Source organism: Ranitomeya variabilis, chromosome 1, assembly GCF_051348905.1.
Source record: "Ranitomeya variabilis isolate aRanVar5 chromosome 1, aRanVar5.hap1, whole genome shotgun sequence".
Lineage (NCBI taxonomy): Eukaryota > Metazoa > Chordata > Amphibia > Anura > Dendrobatidae > Ranitomeya > Ranitomeya variabilis.
The window spans coordinates 337897529-337912232 of NC_135232.1; the positions used below are offsets into that span (position 1 = coordinate 337897529).

Below are 14704 nucleotides of genomic sequence, written 5' to 3' on the forward strand. Positions count from 1 at the left end.
GGTTTAAGCAGTATATGTCTAGTATTCAGTCCTTTCTGATTTGTTCTGATATTTCCTGGTGAATCCTCCTTTCTTCACATTCCTGAAGTTTCAATTTCAGAAGAAATGATACTTCTTCCCTCAGAGACGAAAACTAGGGTAAAGGTGAATACTGGCAGCCATTTTAAATACAGTTATATCTGCAAGCATAGGAAAAACTTATTGTTTCACAGTATAAGATTATATAAAAGTACAAAAAGGTATAAAGATATATATTTTCACCTTAACAATCCCCCCTAAACACTAAGTTTTTCCCTTAAAGAAAGATCCTTCGAGACTGTCCATGTGATGGGGAAAGGGGAAGTGGATTTCTTCATTCAGACACCTCAGAAGCTCTCCCCTTTTGAGAGGCCTCCAGGCAGCTGAACCCTTCACTAACCTCACATGGAGTTCTCCCGCTGTCCCTAAACTAGGTCTCTTAGTATCATCTGAGAATAGGGGGTTTTGTCTACTCTCTTGAGGGGGATATACTTAGGGATCTCCCCTGGATCAGTATCATCGTACTCTAGTGGATCTACTTCTTGATTGAGGAAGGTGCCAGTCGGAATTGCTTTGGCAATAACCTTTTTATACAAGGGAATAACACAACAGAAAATTATCGATCCAATTATAAGGAGGGCAATCAGTACCAAACAAGCTTGTTGAAGGAATCCCTTGAGCCCACCCAACCAGCCGGAAAAGAAAGATGTGTCTACTCCAGCATTAGTTTTCAATTCTGCTGCCAACCCAGTTATCTTTTTAAGGGCTATCATGGTTTTCCCATTCACTCCAGAGTTCTGAGGGATATAGGTACAACATTCTTCTCCTACCATCCCACAAACTCCTCCTTTCTCAGCTAAGATCATATCAAGGGCTAGTCGGTTTTGAAGAGTCATTCTAGTGTTAGGGCCCAGTTCCTCAACTATACCCTGAAAGGCATCTTGGCTAAAATTGACGAACCTTTGTTCACTGTAATATATGTAATTGATCCAATCAACATTTTTATTACTCTGCACCTGTGGGATCAAAGAAGCAAAGCCAGCATAAATCTGATTCTGAGCTTCAAACTGGTCGGGCACCCCCCTTGGCACTCCAATAGCATCAATATATACTAGTGGATCTTCTTCATAACTCATGTGGAGCTGATCAAGGCTTCTCCTCTTTCTGGTAGGTTCATCAGGTGTCTCTGGATCCCAAGGTAAAATCTTGAACTGCATGGCTAGTTTAACAAGGGTGCATTGACCTGTCCAGGCATTAGGCAACCTAGGACGGAGCTTACCATCTCCACATAACCAATAAATGTCATACATATATTGTGTATGTTTAATTAGCAAGTCAGTATCTAGAGAACTGTTCTCCTTGCAGAAACCTGTCTCGAAGATCCCTACTGGTGTACCTGTGGTGTCGTGGGAATTATAACAGGTGTAATTATCAACTAATACGGTTACTTCTCCTGGGACCTTTAGTTTGGGTTTCTCATGAATTAGTGGGACGTAATCTGGGCAATCAGTGGGCTTCAGACCCTTCAACAGATTCATGACACAAGCAGTGGTGTTGTCATCAGGAAAAAGCAATGCATGTGTGTATAAATGTGTATTCGCAGCAGCACAAGCAATACATCCTACAGAGATATTCTGAACTCTTACATTGTATCTCACCCATTCTAACCATAGATTTTTCCTTGGGGCTGTTTGTGTTTCTATGGAGAAAACTTCTTGCCAACTGAGACCTGGAATGAGAATTACTTCATTAACTACATTTTGCAAACGCTCACCTGGGCCTACTTTAGCTGTACTGGTAACAGGGGCCTTGGTTGGTCTGAAGCTAATATCCTGGAGCTGTATGTGGCCTAAATTCCCATAATATCCACTACTAAATACATAATTATAATGTCTTCCCAGTACAAACGTCTGCAGGTCAGCAGATTGGGGGTTCTCAAGATTTAGGAGGAGGGGGTGACAGCTTCTACCCCATTTACAGCCCCTAAGTGGTTGCAGAAGGGCTGTTAGATGCATTCTCTCACGAAGACTCCTACCCGTCCCATCCTTAGGGAACATGGCTTCGCTAGGTTTATATCCCCAATCATCCCCTGTATTCCAGGCAGCATCTGTCCAATAATAACAATTATTGTTGTCATTTCTGGTAACACACATATAAAACTGGATGGTTCCCTCTACCACCCGTCCAGTCTCGGGGCACTTGACTACATCACAGAAATCAAATCGCCAGATATTTACCGGGGCTGTCAGGTTTACCCAGAGAATAGTGGGACCAGGATTCTTATTTACAATAGGGGCCGAAGAGGTAGGGGCGAGGATGGCCCCCAACCCCAGGACCAAAAACAACAGCAACATTTCCCTTCAGTCACTACTGTGACTAAACACTGGTTCGATCTCTTTTACAATGTGAGGCGTGGATCCAGGTGCTCTTTCCTTCGAGCTTAACAGCTGTGGCTGTGGTTAGGAGCACTTGGTATGGTCCATCAAATCTTGGATCCAGGCTCTTCCGGACGTACCGCTTTATCACTACCCAGTCTCCTGGCTCCAAGGGATAGTGTCCAGGAACCTTGTCTGGGTCTGGAAGAGAACTGAAGACAGTTAAATGCACTTTGGCAAGGTGTCCATGTAAGGCCTGCACATAGCTAGTCAAATCCTGGTACTTGAGCTGCAACTGTTGTGGAAAGAAACATCCAAGATTGGGGCTCCTGCCAAACAGAATCTCATACGGTAACAGTCCTGTCTTCCTGTTTGGGGTATATTTTACTGAAAACAAAGCTAGAGGAAGGCATTTTGTCCATGGTTTACCAGTCTCTGCCATTGCCTTCTGGATTTTAAGCTTAAGAGTTCCATTTAGTCTCTCTACTCTTCCACTGCTCTGTGGATGGTATGGAGTATGCAATGCTTGACTTACCCCCAGTGCTGCCATTACCTCTGACATGATCTCTCCAGTAAAATGGGAACCCTGATCGCTTTCAATGACTTCAGGAATTCCATACCTGCATATGATCTCAGCCATCAGTTTCTTCGCCGTTGTCTTAGCCGTAGCTTTGGTAACTGGGTAGGCTTCTGGCCAACCTGAAAATAAATCAATGCAGACCAACACATACTCATACGTCCCTACCCTGGGTAACTGAATATAATCAATCTGCAGTCTCTGGAATGGGTAAAGGGGCCGGGGAGTGTGTTTGGATGGGGTTTTCACTGTCCTACCCTGATTATGTGTGACACATATCATGCAGCTCTGTACCTGCCTTTCTGCGCAGGTGGAAAACCTGGGGGCAATCCATTGTTTCTGTAGGGTGTCACACATGGCCGTCTTCGAGTGGTGCACGTTCCCGTGCAGAACCTGTGCCATCATTGGGTACAGTACCTGTGGTAGGCTGACCTTTTCACCCCTCCCCCATAACCCAGTGACGGTATCAGATCAAGCCCCTATCTTTTGCCACCTATTTTTCTCCTCCTTACTTGCCTGTTCTTGTAACCGGGCTAAGATGTCTTTTGACACAAGTGGAGATGGTGGGGTGTCCAGGTGATGTACTTTAGAGGCTACAGGAGTGCTTGCTGCTTTCTTGGCAGCCTGGTCTGCCAGTGCGTTACCCTTTGTCCGTCCATCAGTGCCTTTGGTATGTGCCTTTACCTTTATGATGCCTGCTTGGGTGGGAATCTGTAGTGCATTCATAAGTTGCTGGACTGCCTCAGCATGTTTAATGGGGTCGCCATTTGCTGTCAGGAAAGCCCTGGCTCTCCAGATAGGCCCATAATCGTGTGCAATGCCAAAAGCATACCTGGAATCAGTGTAGATATTTACAGTCTTACCTCCTGCTAGTTTGCACGCTTCTATGAGCGCCTTGAGCTCTGCTTCTTGTGCAGACATATGAGCTGGCATTGACTCTGCCTTGATTACCTCATGCTCTGAGACCACAGCATATCTGGTACAGAAGCGTCCTTGGTCATCTTGGTGACGGGATCCATCTACAAAAAACTCAAAATCAGCATTAGGAATGGCACACTAGATACAATAGGGAAACCAGCCGTTTCCTGAGACATCAATACTAGACAATCATGTGGTTTGGAAATCTGATCTTGTTCCTCTGGATCCATTCTAAAAAGAAAAAGAGTGTCCTTTTTCATGTCACCTACTCCTCCCCCCTTTGGATCCATAGGAACTAGGAGAAGAGTAGCGGGGTTTAGGACAGTGCACCTTTTCAAAGTCACAGTAGGCATGAGAATAGCACACTGAAGTCGCAGCTGTCTGGCCATAGACAGGTGGCTAGGTTGTACTTGGTTAAGGATACTATGTACATCATGTGGGGTATGGACCGTCAGTGGGTGATCCAAAACAATCTCTGAAAACTTGTGTAGCAACAGCTGGACAGACAACACAGGCCGAACACAGGAGGAACTTCCTCTTGCCACTGTATCCAAGCGGCCGCTGTAAGAAGCAACAGATCTCTGTATTTGCATCTCGTAAGTCTTTGGTCATACCGTCAATGAATGTATTTACCAATACTTTAACATCAAGTGGGTTTACTGGACTGTACCCCATGTCTTCCCATTTCAGCTGTAACTGTCCAAAGTACATCTCCACACTCTCTCCTTTTGTCACATCTGTATGTGTCCTAGCAAGTCACCTGCTTTTGTGCTCACTAACTCCCTAGGCCTGCCCAGGTGCACTTATACATCCATCATATTGTCTTTATCTGAAAAATGGGAAAGGTTGGTTCTCAGGGTCAGCCAATTGTTTTAGCGTAGCTAGCTAGTCAGAGGGCCTCCAGGGATAATACTCCTGTATCTGTTTTATCCTACCTGATGTGGTTGGTTCTCTGGTGGTGGGGGTGACATGACATGCTGGTCTACAGCTCCTTCCCAAAAGGATTACTGTCAGCCTACTCCCAAAAGTTAATGTCCCCACTATCCACCAACCACAATCCTGTGTCAGCTTCTTATATCACTACATGTGATCTTGTCTGGACAGGATTCAGTGCAATTCTCTTAGGTCGGGTTGCAGCACAGATCATACAAGTATTTCTCCAGTCTGGGTTTGTCTGACCACAGTCCATCTGTCTTGTCTGGGTCTCTGGTTATACAAAGGTATGACCATAGCAGTAATGTGTCAGTCATAGTTGGACTTTTAAGCATCAAAACATTCATAATACACCTTACTTTCATCCTGCTGCACTCTCTCAGACACCATTTATTCACTTGCTATATCAATCACAATCACTCAACTTGAAGCAGGTGAATCCTTTACCAATCTTTCAATTACACTGATAATCAAACAATCACTTACAAATTTCCTTCTAAAACTAGGCACTAGATTTCACTTTCAATTTACAATATTTCTTTGTACTTCAAAACAATATTGTCGCTTTAAACAAAACACAGATCTACCAGCGCGTACTACACCAAGAAAATACAGAGAGAGAGAGAGAGAGAGCAGCCACATGCTGCCCCCTCCTTTTCAGGGACACAGAGATAAGAAAAATCACAGCATTCCTCTACACAGAGAAAGGAGGAAACAATAGCGCAGCCGCGTGACCCCTCCCATCGGGTATTTTAGAAAACTTTAACACAGATACGAAATACAGCAGTTCTCAGACTTAATTTCTACAAAGCATTCCTCTGATCCTCCCTCTCCATCAACCTCTTTCCATGCTTCGTTCTTTAAGCCTCGCGTAACTCATAAATGAGCTTGCGCTTGTTCTCACAATCCTTTATCTTTCAACATGCCCCTTTTATTTTCTATGAGATTGCGCCATATAGACGGTTGCAATCTCCCTGACGAGGGCAATCCTACATGCTTATACAACCTCTCAACATTCTTGACTGCCTTATTTCCCTCCCGTGACTCTACTATTGTCTTGACTTCCACAGCATCCTCATTTAACTTGTGGGGCACGGACTTCTTCTGCTTTAAGAGACGCAACATCTTTTCACAGAATAATGCGCCCTGCTGCAGCTCAGGATCGCTGACAGCGATAACAACACTGTGTCCTAAAATACGGAACCTCTCGCTCAACGTATAAGGAAAAGAGCCTTGCGCTCAATATTTCCTGTCCCTAACCTGAACAACAGTGATTAACAGTCTATCCTGTCACGATATTCTAAACAGTCGGGAGGCGGTCTCCTAGTGAGAGCCCTCCACAGAAATACAGGTGGTCCCCTCTCGGGACGTCTTGAATTACCTAGTTGGTACAATATCACAGAGGCTGCGTCTCCTAATCCTTTCTCTAAGCAGCCCCGCAATCTACAACGTGCTCAATCTTTCACTCCACTTCACTACTAAACAATAGTCACGGGTAGGGTGGTTGAATGGAGTACAATGACCGGTGGAGGAGGTGTGGTGTACACGAGGACGCGCAGGATGCGACGTCTCTCAGTTGCTGGTTCGGAGCGTGGCACGGGATCGCGCTCGGTCTCACCACTCGACCGGTCACTCCTCAGACCCAAGGAGACCACAGACAAACCAATAACGGCTGAGACACTAGCAAGTGTGACACATACAAAGTATATGATCTCCACTTACCGTGTTTGGAGGGTGATCAGTCCTCGAGGTCAGCCACTACGGGTGTCGTCCACGGACGTCCAGGGATGGGTCCAGGGGGTCTCGGATCGCTGGCCACGCCCCACGTTGGTCGCACCAAATTGTCGGGGTCGTCACGACAATAACCCTCATTCACCAGTCATTCCAAATTAAAGTGTGTGCAGAGCATCTGGTACAGGGTAAGAATGAGTCAGACAAATAGCTGGTTCAATCTCAGTTGATGCCCGTGCGTCCACAAGTGTCAGCAACGATCACAACAACTGCGTTTATTTCCAAATACACAGTACTATATTGTTCTACAAAAAGGAATGCAATAGGCGGGGTTTAAGCAGTATATGTCTAGTATTCAGTCCTTTCTGATTTGTTCTGATATTTCCTGGCGAATCCTCCTTTCTTCACATTCCTGAAGTTTCAATTTCAGAAGAAATGATACTTCTTCCCTCAGAGACGAAAACTAGGGTAAAGGTGAATACTGGCAGCCATTTTAAATACAGTTATATCTGCAAGCATAGGAAAAACTTATTGTTTCACAGTATAAGATTATATAAAAGTACAAAAAGGTATAAAGATATATATTTTCACCTTGACAGTTTCACTGTTGGAATTGTATTGGGCAGGTGATGAGAAGTGCCTGGTTTTCTCCACACATACCGCTTAGAATTATCACCAAAAAGGTCTATCTTCGTCTCATCAGACCAGAGAATACACACTTAGGTAGGAAAAAAGGATCATCCCCGCGCTGCCACAAGAAGAATTCCAAAAATTGTAGAGGTTTCAACGTGGTTTATTCTACGCGTTTCAGGGTTCAGGTGACCCCTTCATCAGGACATACCACAAATATTGTACCAATATTGTACAATATTTGTAGTATGTCCTGATGAAGGGGGTCACCTGAACTCTGAAAGGCATAGAATAAACCACGTTGAAACCTCTACAATTTTTGGAATTCTTCTTGCAGCAGCGCGGGGATGATCCTTTTTTCCTACCTGTGTGTTTCAATCAGGTCCTGCACTGACCTGTGGATCTGCAGCAGCCGCCATTAATATATGTCCTTCCTTCAATCTCACCAGGTGAGTAGTTCTCTTTGTGGGCAACTTTCTGTAACGTTTGATAAGACCCTATTTGCGCTTTTGTGTCTCCCTCTTTTCTCTGAACAGACCAGAGAATCTTATTTCTCATTGCCTGGGAGTCTGTCATGTGTTTTTTAGCACACTCTATGCAGGCTTTCATACGTCTTGCACTGAGGAGAGGCTTCCGTCGGGCCACTCTGCCATAAAGGCCCGACTGGTAGAGGGCTGCACTGATAGTTGACTTCAAAAAGCTGCATTTTTGTGGAACTTTCTCCCATCCCCCTACTGCATCTCTGGAGCTCAGCCACAGTGATCTTGGGGTTCTTCTTTACCTCTTTCACCAAGGCTCTTCTCCCACGATCGCTCAGTTTGGCTGGACTTCTGGTGGTCCCAAACTTCTTCCATTTAAGCATTATGGAGGCCATTGTGCTCTTAGGAACCTTAAGTACTGCAGAAATTGTTTTTTAACCTGTGCCTTGCCACAATTCTGTCTCTGAGCTCCTTGGCTAGTTCCTTTGACCTCATGATTCTCATTTGGTCTAACATGTACTGTGAGGTCTTATATAGACATGTGCCTTTCCAAATCAAGTCCTATCAGTTTAATTAAACATAGCTGGACTCCAATGAACGAGTAGAACTATCTCAAGGAGGATCACAAGGGAATGGACAGCATGTAACTTAAATATTAGTGTCTGAGCAAAGGGTCTGAATACTTATGACCATGTGATATTTCACTTTTTCTTTTTTAATAAATATGCAAACATTTCTACATTTCTGTTTTTTTTCAGTCAAGATGGGGTGCAGAGTGTACATTAATGAGAAAAAAATGAACTTTTTTGAATTTACCAAATGGCTTCAATGAAACAAAGAGTGAAATATTTAAAGAGGTCTGAATACTTTCCATACCCACTGTACTTTCAGGAAGCGTTTTCTGCAAGGCTACATATTATTAGAGGCAGGATTAATGATAAGCAATATCATACAGCTGATAAAGCATCCAGCATTCACAATTGGCAATGTCACACCTGTCCCCAGTCCTTTCCCTTCATAATATCCTTTGCCGGGCTCATTAGATGCTTGAATACAAAATATAGGGTAAGGGTCTGACCATTGTAGCTATGTACATGCGTTCTTTCCTGAAACAACAAAAGTGAAAGATTACACAGCCATAATGACCAGTAAGAAAATTGCAAGATTTCTGTTTTTTAATTTTTAATACTGATTCTGAAATGGTAAAAAAAAAACATTGTAAAAAATAATGAAACAATACATTTGACACAAAAACGTGTTTTCTGATGATGGCTTCCTTTTAAAGGGAATAGATACAAGTAACTAAAGGAAATATCATTATAAATAAATTCCTTAATACCTTTAATCAGCAATTAAAATGTTCACCATTTTGTTACCTCTGACAGTAGTGTCCTACAATGCTTATAACAGCTGTCCTCAACCTGTGACTTGCGGGCCCGTGATGTGTGCCTCACAGATGTATGCCAGCTTGTTATATTTAAGAATAAAAGCGTGCACAGCCGTTGGAGAGGTGCCAGAGTAGGTTCCAATACCATGAATAATAGCAAAAAACTCGGCACTCAGACATAACTTAATTCAGACACAGTGATTTAATGGTGTCCATGGTAAGTAACAGAAGAAACGTTTCGGTCCTATAGCCGGACCTTCATCAGTCACAATATAAATATTGTGACTGATGAAGGTCCGGCTATAGGACCGAAATGTTTCTTCTGTTACTTACCGTGGACACCATTAAATCACTGTATCTGATTAACCCTGCTGTTCTGTTAGGTCAAAAATGACCGTTTTTGAAATTCTATAATGTTATAAAAATTCAGCGTGTGATTCTGAGACTTGAGGCTCCCTGACTTTTCGTCATTAGGGGGGTACTCTCTGTGGGAATTTTTTTTTTTTCTAATTTTTGTTTACTTTATTTGGTACAATTTTTTTTACACTTGTACTGTTCGGTCAAAAATGACCGATAGGCCTTTATTCAGCTCTCTAGACAATTTTTGACAAAAATAAAGGTGCTATCACCTCATTTTGAACTATATATTGCACCTACTACTATTTATCAATGTATCTGACTACTTTTGGTCAGAACAGATTTACACATACCAACATTTTCAAGTTGCGATACAGCCGACGGATTCGCTTCCAGTATAGCTATGCGCAATTTATTTCACTGGTTTTTATTTACCCTGCTGTTCATATAGATCTAGTTCCATTCAGTTGTCAACATTTCATATTGTAAATCATGATTTTCTGATTTTCCATGTGTTTGCTGGTTGTACAGTATTACACTGTACATAAATGTTAATTTATTTGATTCAAAAAATAAAAGTTTTTGATTTAATTTTTCATCTGATTATTGAAAACCATGTTCACATACAGTAAAACAATGCAACAGGTAATCAAATAACACTTGAATTAGGTACAAATCACAACTTTGTTAGGTCCGGTCAAAAATGACCGGGAACAGTATAAGTGTATAAAAAACAACGTTTTTTGCCATTTTATAGAGAAAAAAGCTTTTTTTTTTTTTTTTTGCCTTTGAAAAAAGTATATCTACATAATGTTTGATATTATTACTTATAGTTAACATTTAGATCAAGATTTTTTTTTTATCTGCAAAAATAATCAATTTTTACAAAAATCGAAAAAATACCATGTTCCCTTTTGGATATAAAAAAAATATAAAACAAGCTTTGTATTTATTTTTTTTTCTGGTATTTGAACAACCATCTTCACAAGCAATATAATAGTGCCAAAACTGTTTAAAAAAACCACTTAGATTAGCTAAAAATGATTATTTTATAAGGACGGTCAAAAATGACCGGGAACAGTACAAGTGTATGTGAAATCTAAACAGAACAGCAGGGTTAAGTTAAGTCTGAGTGCCGAGTTTTTAGCTTGTTATATTAGCACCAGTTCTAACAGTTATGAAAAGCAGGTCTCCAGATGGTGACTTTTGTGAGTAGCCCCACACAGAAGTGCAGATCTGGATGTGCATATGCTGGTCTTGGGGGTTTAGCGATGATAAATAAGTAGGCTGGAAATAGGATGATACTGCCAGTCATAAGAGGTGAAGCTTGATGCAAGTGCTTCATGTGTATATTTACATCCAGACTCTCATTCAGTATACTCAGACTCTTTGTGATTTCTATGGGAAAGCGTTGGTTGTCATTATACTGACAATTGGGGCTCTGGGTTTCACTACTGTGGTAGAAGCAGGAGCTGTATGTCATTACTCAGGGGCTTCTGGAAGTTGCTTATGACCCTTCATCATAGATGAATGTGGCTTTCGAGGTAAGAAAGGTTGGGGGCCACTGGTTTATAGGGTAGTTGACCGTGAGCATGTGCAGTAGAAAGCTCTGCTCCCCTCCCTTTTGTGTAGGAAGATGTGCTCACCATAGATGTTCTGGTCTAATATTGAAGAAAGCAGGGGTCCCGAGGTAAGAACAAGCTGCTCACACTATCTATATGATCTAATAGTGGAGATACAGGCAGGAATGCTGAGGTAAGAAGAGGCTGCTCACACTGCTGTCTACCCTGAAATCTGATCTGATCCCTGGAGATACCAGGGATGGTGAGGTAGGAAGAAGCTGCTCTCACCCTGTCTGATTTAATACTAGAGAAACTAGGTGTGCACAGGAAAGATGAGATTGGTGACACTGCTGTCTACTCTGTCATTCTGATCTAATACTGAAGATAGCAGGTATGCTAGGGTAGGAAGAGTCTGCTCACAGTGCTGACAACCATGTCGTTTCGATATAATACTGAAGATACCAGAGGTGCTGAGATAAGAAGCTGTCCACCCTGGCTTTCTAAATGTTGAATGACTGACCTGGAGATAGCTTGAGAATACATGGTAACACTTATCTCTTGGTCACAGCATTGGCAATTTTCCTACTGCATATATTCACAGGCACCTCTATTTACAAATCTAGGACATATTTTTGTCAATGTAAAAAGACGGCAGCCATTTTAATTCTATAGTGATTACCTTCGTAGACAAATGTGATTTGCTAATTAAAGGTATTACATTTTTTTTTTATAATGATTGGTCTTGATACTGTTATTTTGCTATTAATGGAGAATCCCTCTAAGTTATTTTATATTCTAAATTAGAATACAATACAATGATTTTTATATCACCAGGACAGTTGTCTTGGTCCTAATAATGACTGAAGATTCTTTTTTTAGGGTGATTATCGAGCGCTAGTTCAGCAGCTGGATGAATCCCAATATTCTGAGCTCCGAATCACAGCTTTGGAGATAAGGAACTTTTATGTGAGTATTGCAGGAGTGGGGTTTTGTCTTAGTACAGACATATATATATATATATATATATATATATATATATATATATATATATATACACACACATACATATATATATACACACACATACATACATAAATACATACAGTTAGGTCCATATATATTTGGACAGAGACAACATTTTTCTACTTTTGGTTATAGACAATACCACAATGAATTTTAAACAAAACAATTCAGATGCAGTTGAAGTTCAGACTTTCAGCTTTCATTTGAGGGTATCCACATTAAAATCGGATGAAGGGTTTAAGAGTTTCAGCTCCTTAACATGTGCCACCCTGTTTTTAAAAGGACCAAAAGTAATTGGACAGATTCAATAATTTTAAATAAAATGTTCATTTTTAGTACTTGGTTGAAAACCCTTGGCTGGCAATGACTGCCTGAAGTCTTGAACTCATGGACATCACCAGACGCTGTGTTTCCTCCTTTTTGATGCTCTGCCAGGCCTTCACTGCGGTGGTTTTCAGTTGCTGTTTGTTTGTGGGCCTTACTGTCTGAAGTTTAGTCTTTAACAAGTGAAATGCATGCTCAATTTGGTTGAGATCAGGTGACTGACGTGGCCATTCAAGAATATTCCACTTCTTTGCTTTAATAAACTCCTGGGTTGCTTTGGCTTCATGTTTTGGGTCATTGTCTATCTGTAGGATGAAACGACGACCAATCAGTTTGGCTGCATTTGGCTGGATCTGAGCACACAGTATGGCTCTGAATACCTCAGAGTTCATTCGGCTGCTTCTGTCCTGTGTCACATCATCAATAAACACTAGTGACCCAGTGCCACTGGCAGCCATGCATGCCCAAGCCATCACACTGCCTCTGCCATGTTTTACAGATGATGTGGTATGCTTTGGATCATGAGCTGTACCACGCCTTCGCCATACTTTTCTCTTTCCATCATTCTGGTAGAGGTTGATCATGGTTTCATCTGTCCAAAGAATGTTCTTCCAGAACTGTGCTGGCTTTTTTTTAGATGTTTTTTAGCATAGTCCAGTCTAGCCTCTTTATTCTTGATGCTTGTGAGTGGCTTGCACCGTGCAGTGAACCCTCTGTATTTACTTTCATGCAGTCTTCTCTTTATGGTAGATTTGGATATTGATACGCCGACCTCCTGGAGAGTGTTGTTCACTTGGTTGGCTGTTGTGAAGGGGTTTCTCTTCACCATGGAGATTATTCTTCTATCCTCCACCACTGTTGTCTTCCGTGGACGCCCAGGTCTTTTTGCATTGATGAGTTCACCAGTGCTTTCTTTCTTTCTCAGGATGTACCAAACTGTAGATTTTGCCACTCCTAATATTGTAGCAATTTCTCGGCTTGTTTTTTTCTGTTTTCGCAGCTTAAGGATGGCTTGTTTCACTTGCATGGAGAGCTCCTTTGACCGCATGTTTACTTCACAGCAAAACCTTCCAAATGCAAGCACCACATCTCAAATCAACTGCAGGCCTTTTATCTGCTTAATTGAGAATGACATAACGAAGGGATTGCCCACACCTGTTCATGAAATAGCCTTGGAGTCAATTGTCCAATTACTTTTGGTCCCTTTAAAAACAGGGTCGCACATGTTAAGGAGCTGAAACTCCTAAACCCTTCATCCAATTTTATTGTGGATACCCTCAAATGAAAGCTGAAAGTCTGAACTTCAACTGCATCTGAATTGTTTTGTTTAAAATTCATTGTGGTAATGTCTATAACCAAAATTAGAAAAATGTTGTCTCTGTCCAAATATATATGGACCTAACTGTATATATATATACATATATACACACTATGCTGCCCTTAAGCAGTGTGACGATAATTCAGCTCTAACTAAAACTGACGACTTTACCTAGGCAGATTACTTGGTGTGGTACGTTTCTTTTTTGCTGACATGATTTCTTTCTTTCTTCAGGCTGCGCTATGTGATATAATTTTCAAAAATTACAGCAAGATTAAAAAACCTCGTGGAGACAGCAAGAGGCTCGTCTATTAAATGCATTTCCTGCACCGTTCATTCTTATTCTTAGACATGACATTGTCACAGAATATATTTGCAGATGTAGAGTTGCATTTTTTTTATTTCACAATTCATGTGCAATGAAATACTTTGAAGCAAAATCAATAAATATATCAATGGTTTGAGAACCGAGGTTTCAATATGGTCTGTAACAATAAATAAAATCTCACATTGTATATGTGCAATATAGTAATGTAACTGGATAAACAGGCAAGTGTAAGGTATATAGATACAGCTTATATACACTAGTTTATGGATATGTACACATACAGTACTGTGTAATAGTTTTAGGCAGCTGTGGAAAAAAAAATTGTTGCAATGTAAGAATGCTTTCAAAGGCAGAAGTGATCATTTATTTGTATTAATTAATAAAAATGCAAAGTGCAATGAACAAGAGCGAAATCTAAATCAAATCAATATTTGGTGTGACCACCTTCTGTCTTCAAGACCGCATCAAAGTATCAAGGGCTGGTTGCTCCAAATATCTTGGGAAAACCAACCACAGATCCTCCGTGGATTGAAGGTTGCATACATTCTTCTGTCTGTACATGTAATCACATAAAGACTTGATGATGTTTAGATTAAGACAATTTCCAGGACATGTTGTTGCTCTTTATGCATAGTTCTTAATAACATTGGATGCATGTTTGGGGGTCGTTGTCTTGCTGCAGAATAAACGATGAGCCAGTCAAATGCCTCCCTGATGGTACTGCATGGTGTACAATCATCTGCC

The 14704-nt window shown here is 41.3% G+C and overlaps 1 protein-coding gene across 1 annotated transcript in view; it reads left to right on the plus strand.

Annotated features, from left to right (window-relative positions):
• The window catches only part of PSME1 (proteasome activator subunit 1), a 45174-nt gene extending 31075 nt beyond the window's left edge, over positions 1 to 14099 (plus strand). Inside the window, exons 10-11 of the mRNA XM_077299488.1 lie at positions 11847 to 11933; positions 13867 to 14099. Of these exons, the coding sequence (XP_077155603.1) occupies positions 11847 to 11933; positions 13867 to 13947 (168 nt within the window). The 3' untranslated portion in view covers positions 13948 to 14099. The remainder of the gene's footprint in view (positions 1 to 11846; positions 11934 to 13866) is intronic.
• The last annotated feature ends 605 nt before the right edge of the window (positions 14100 to 14704 follow it).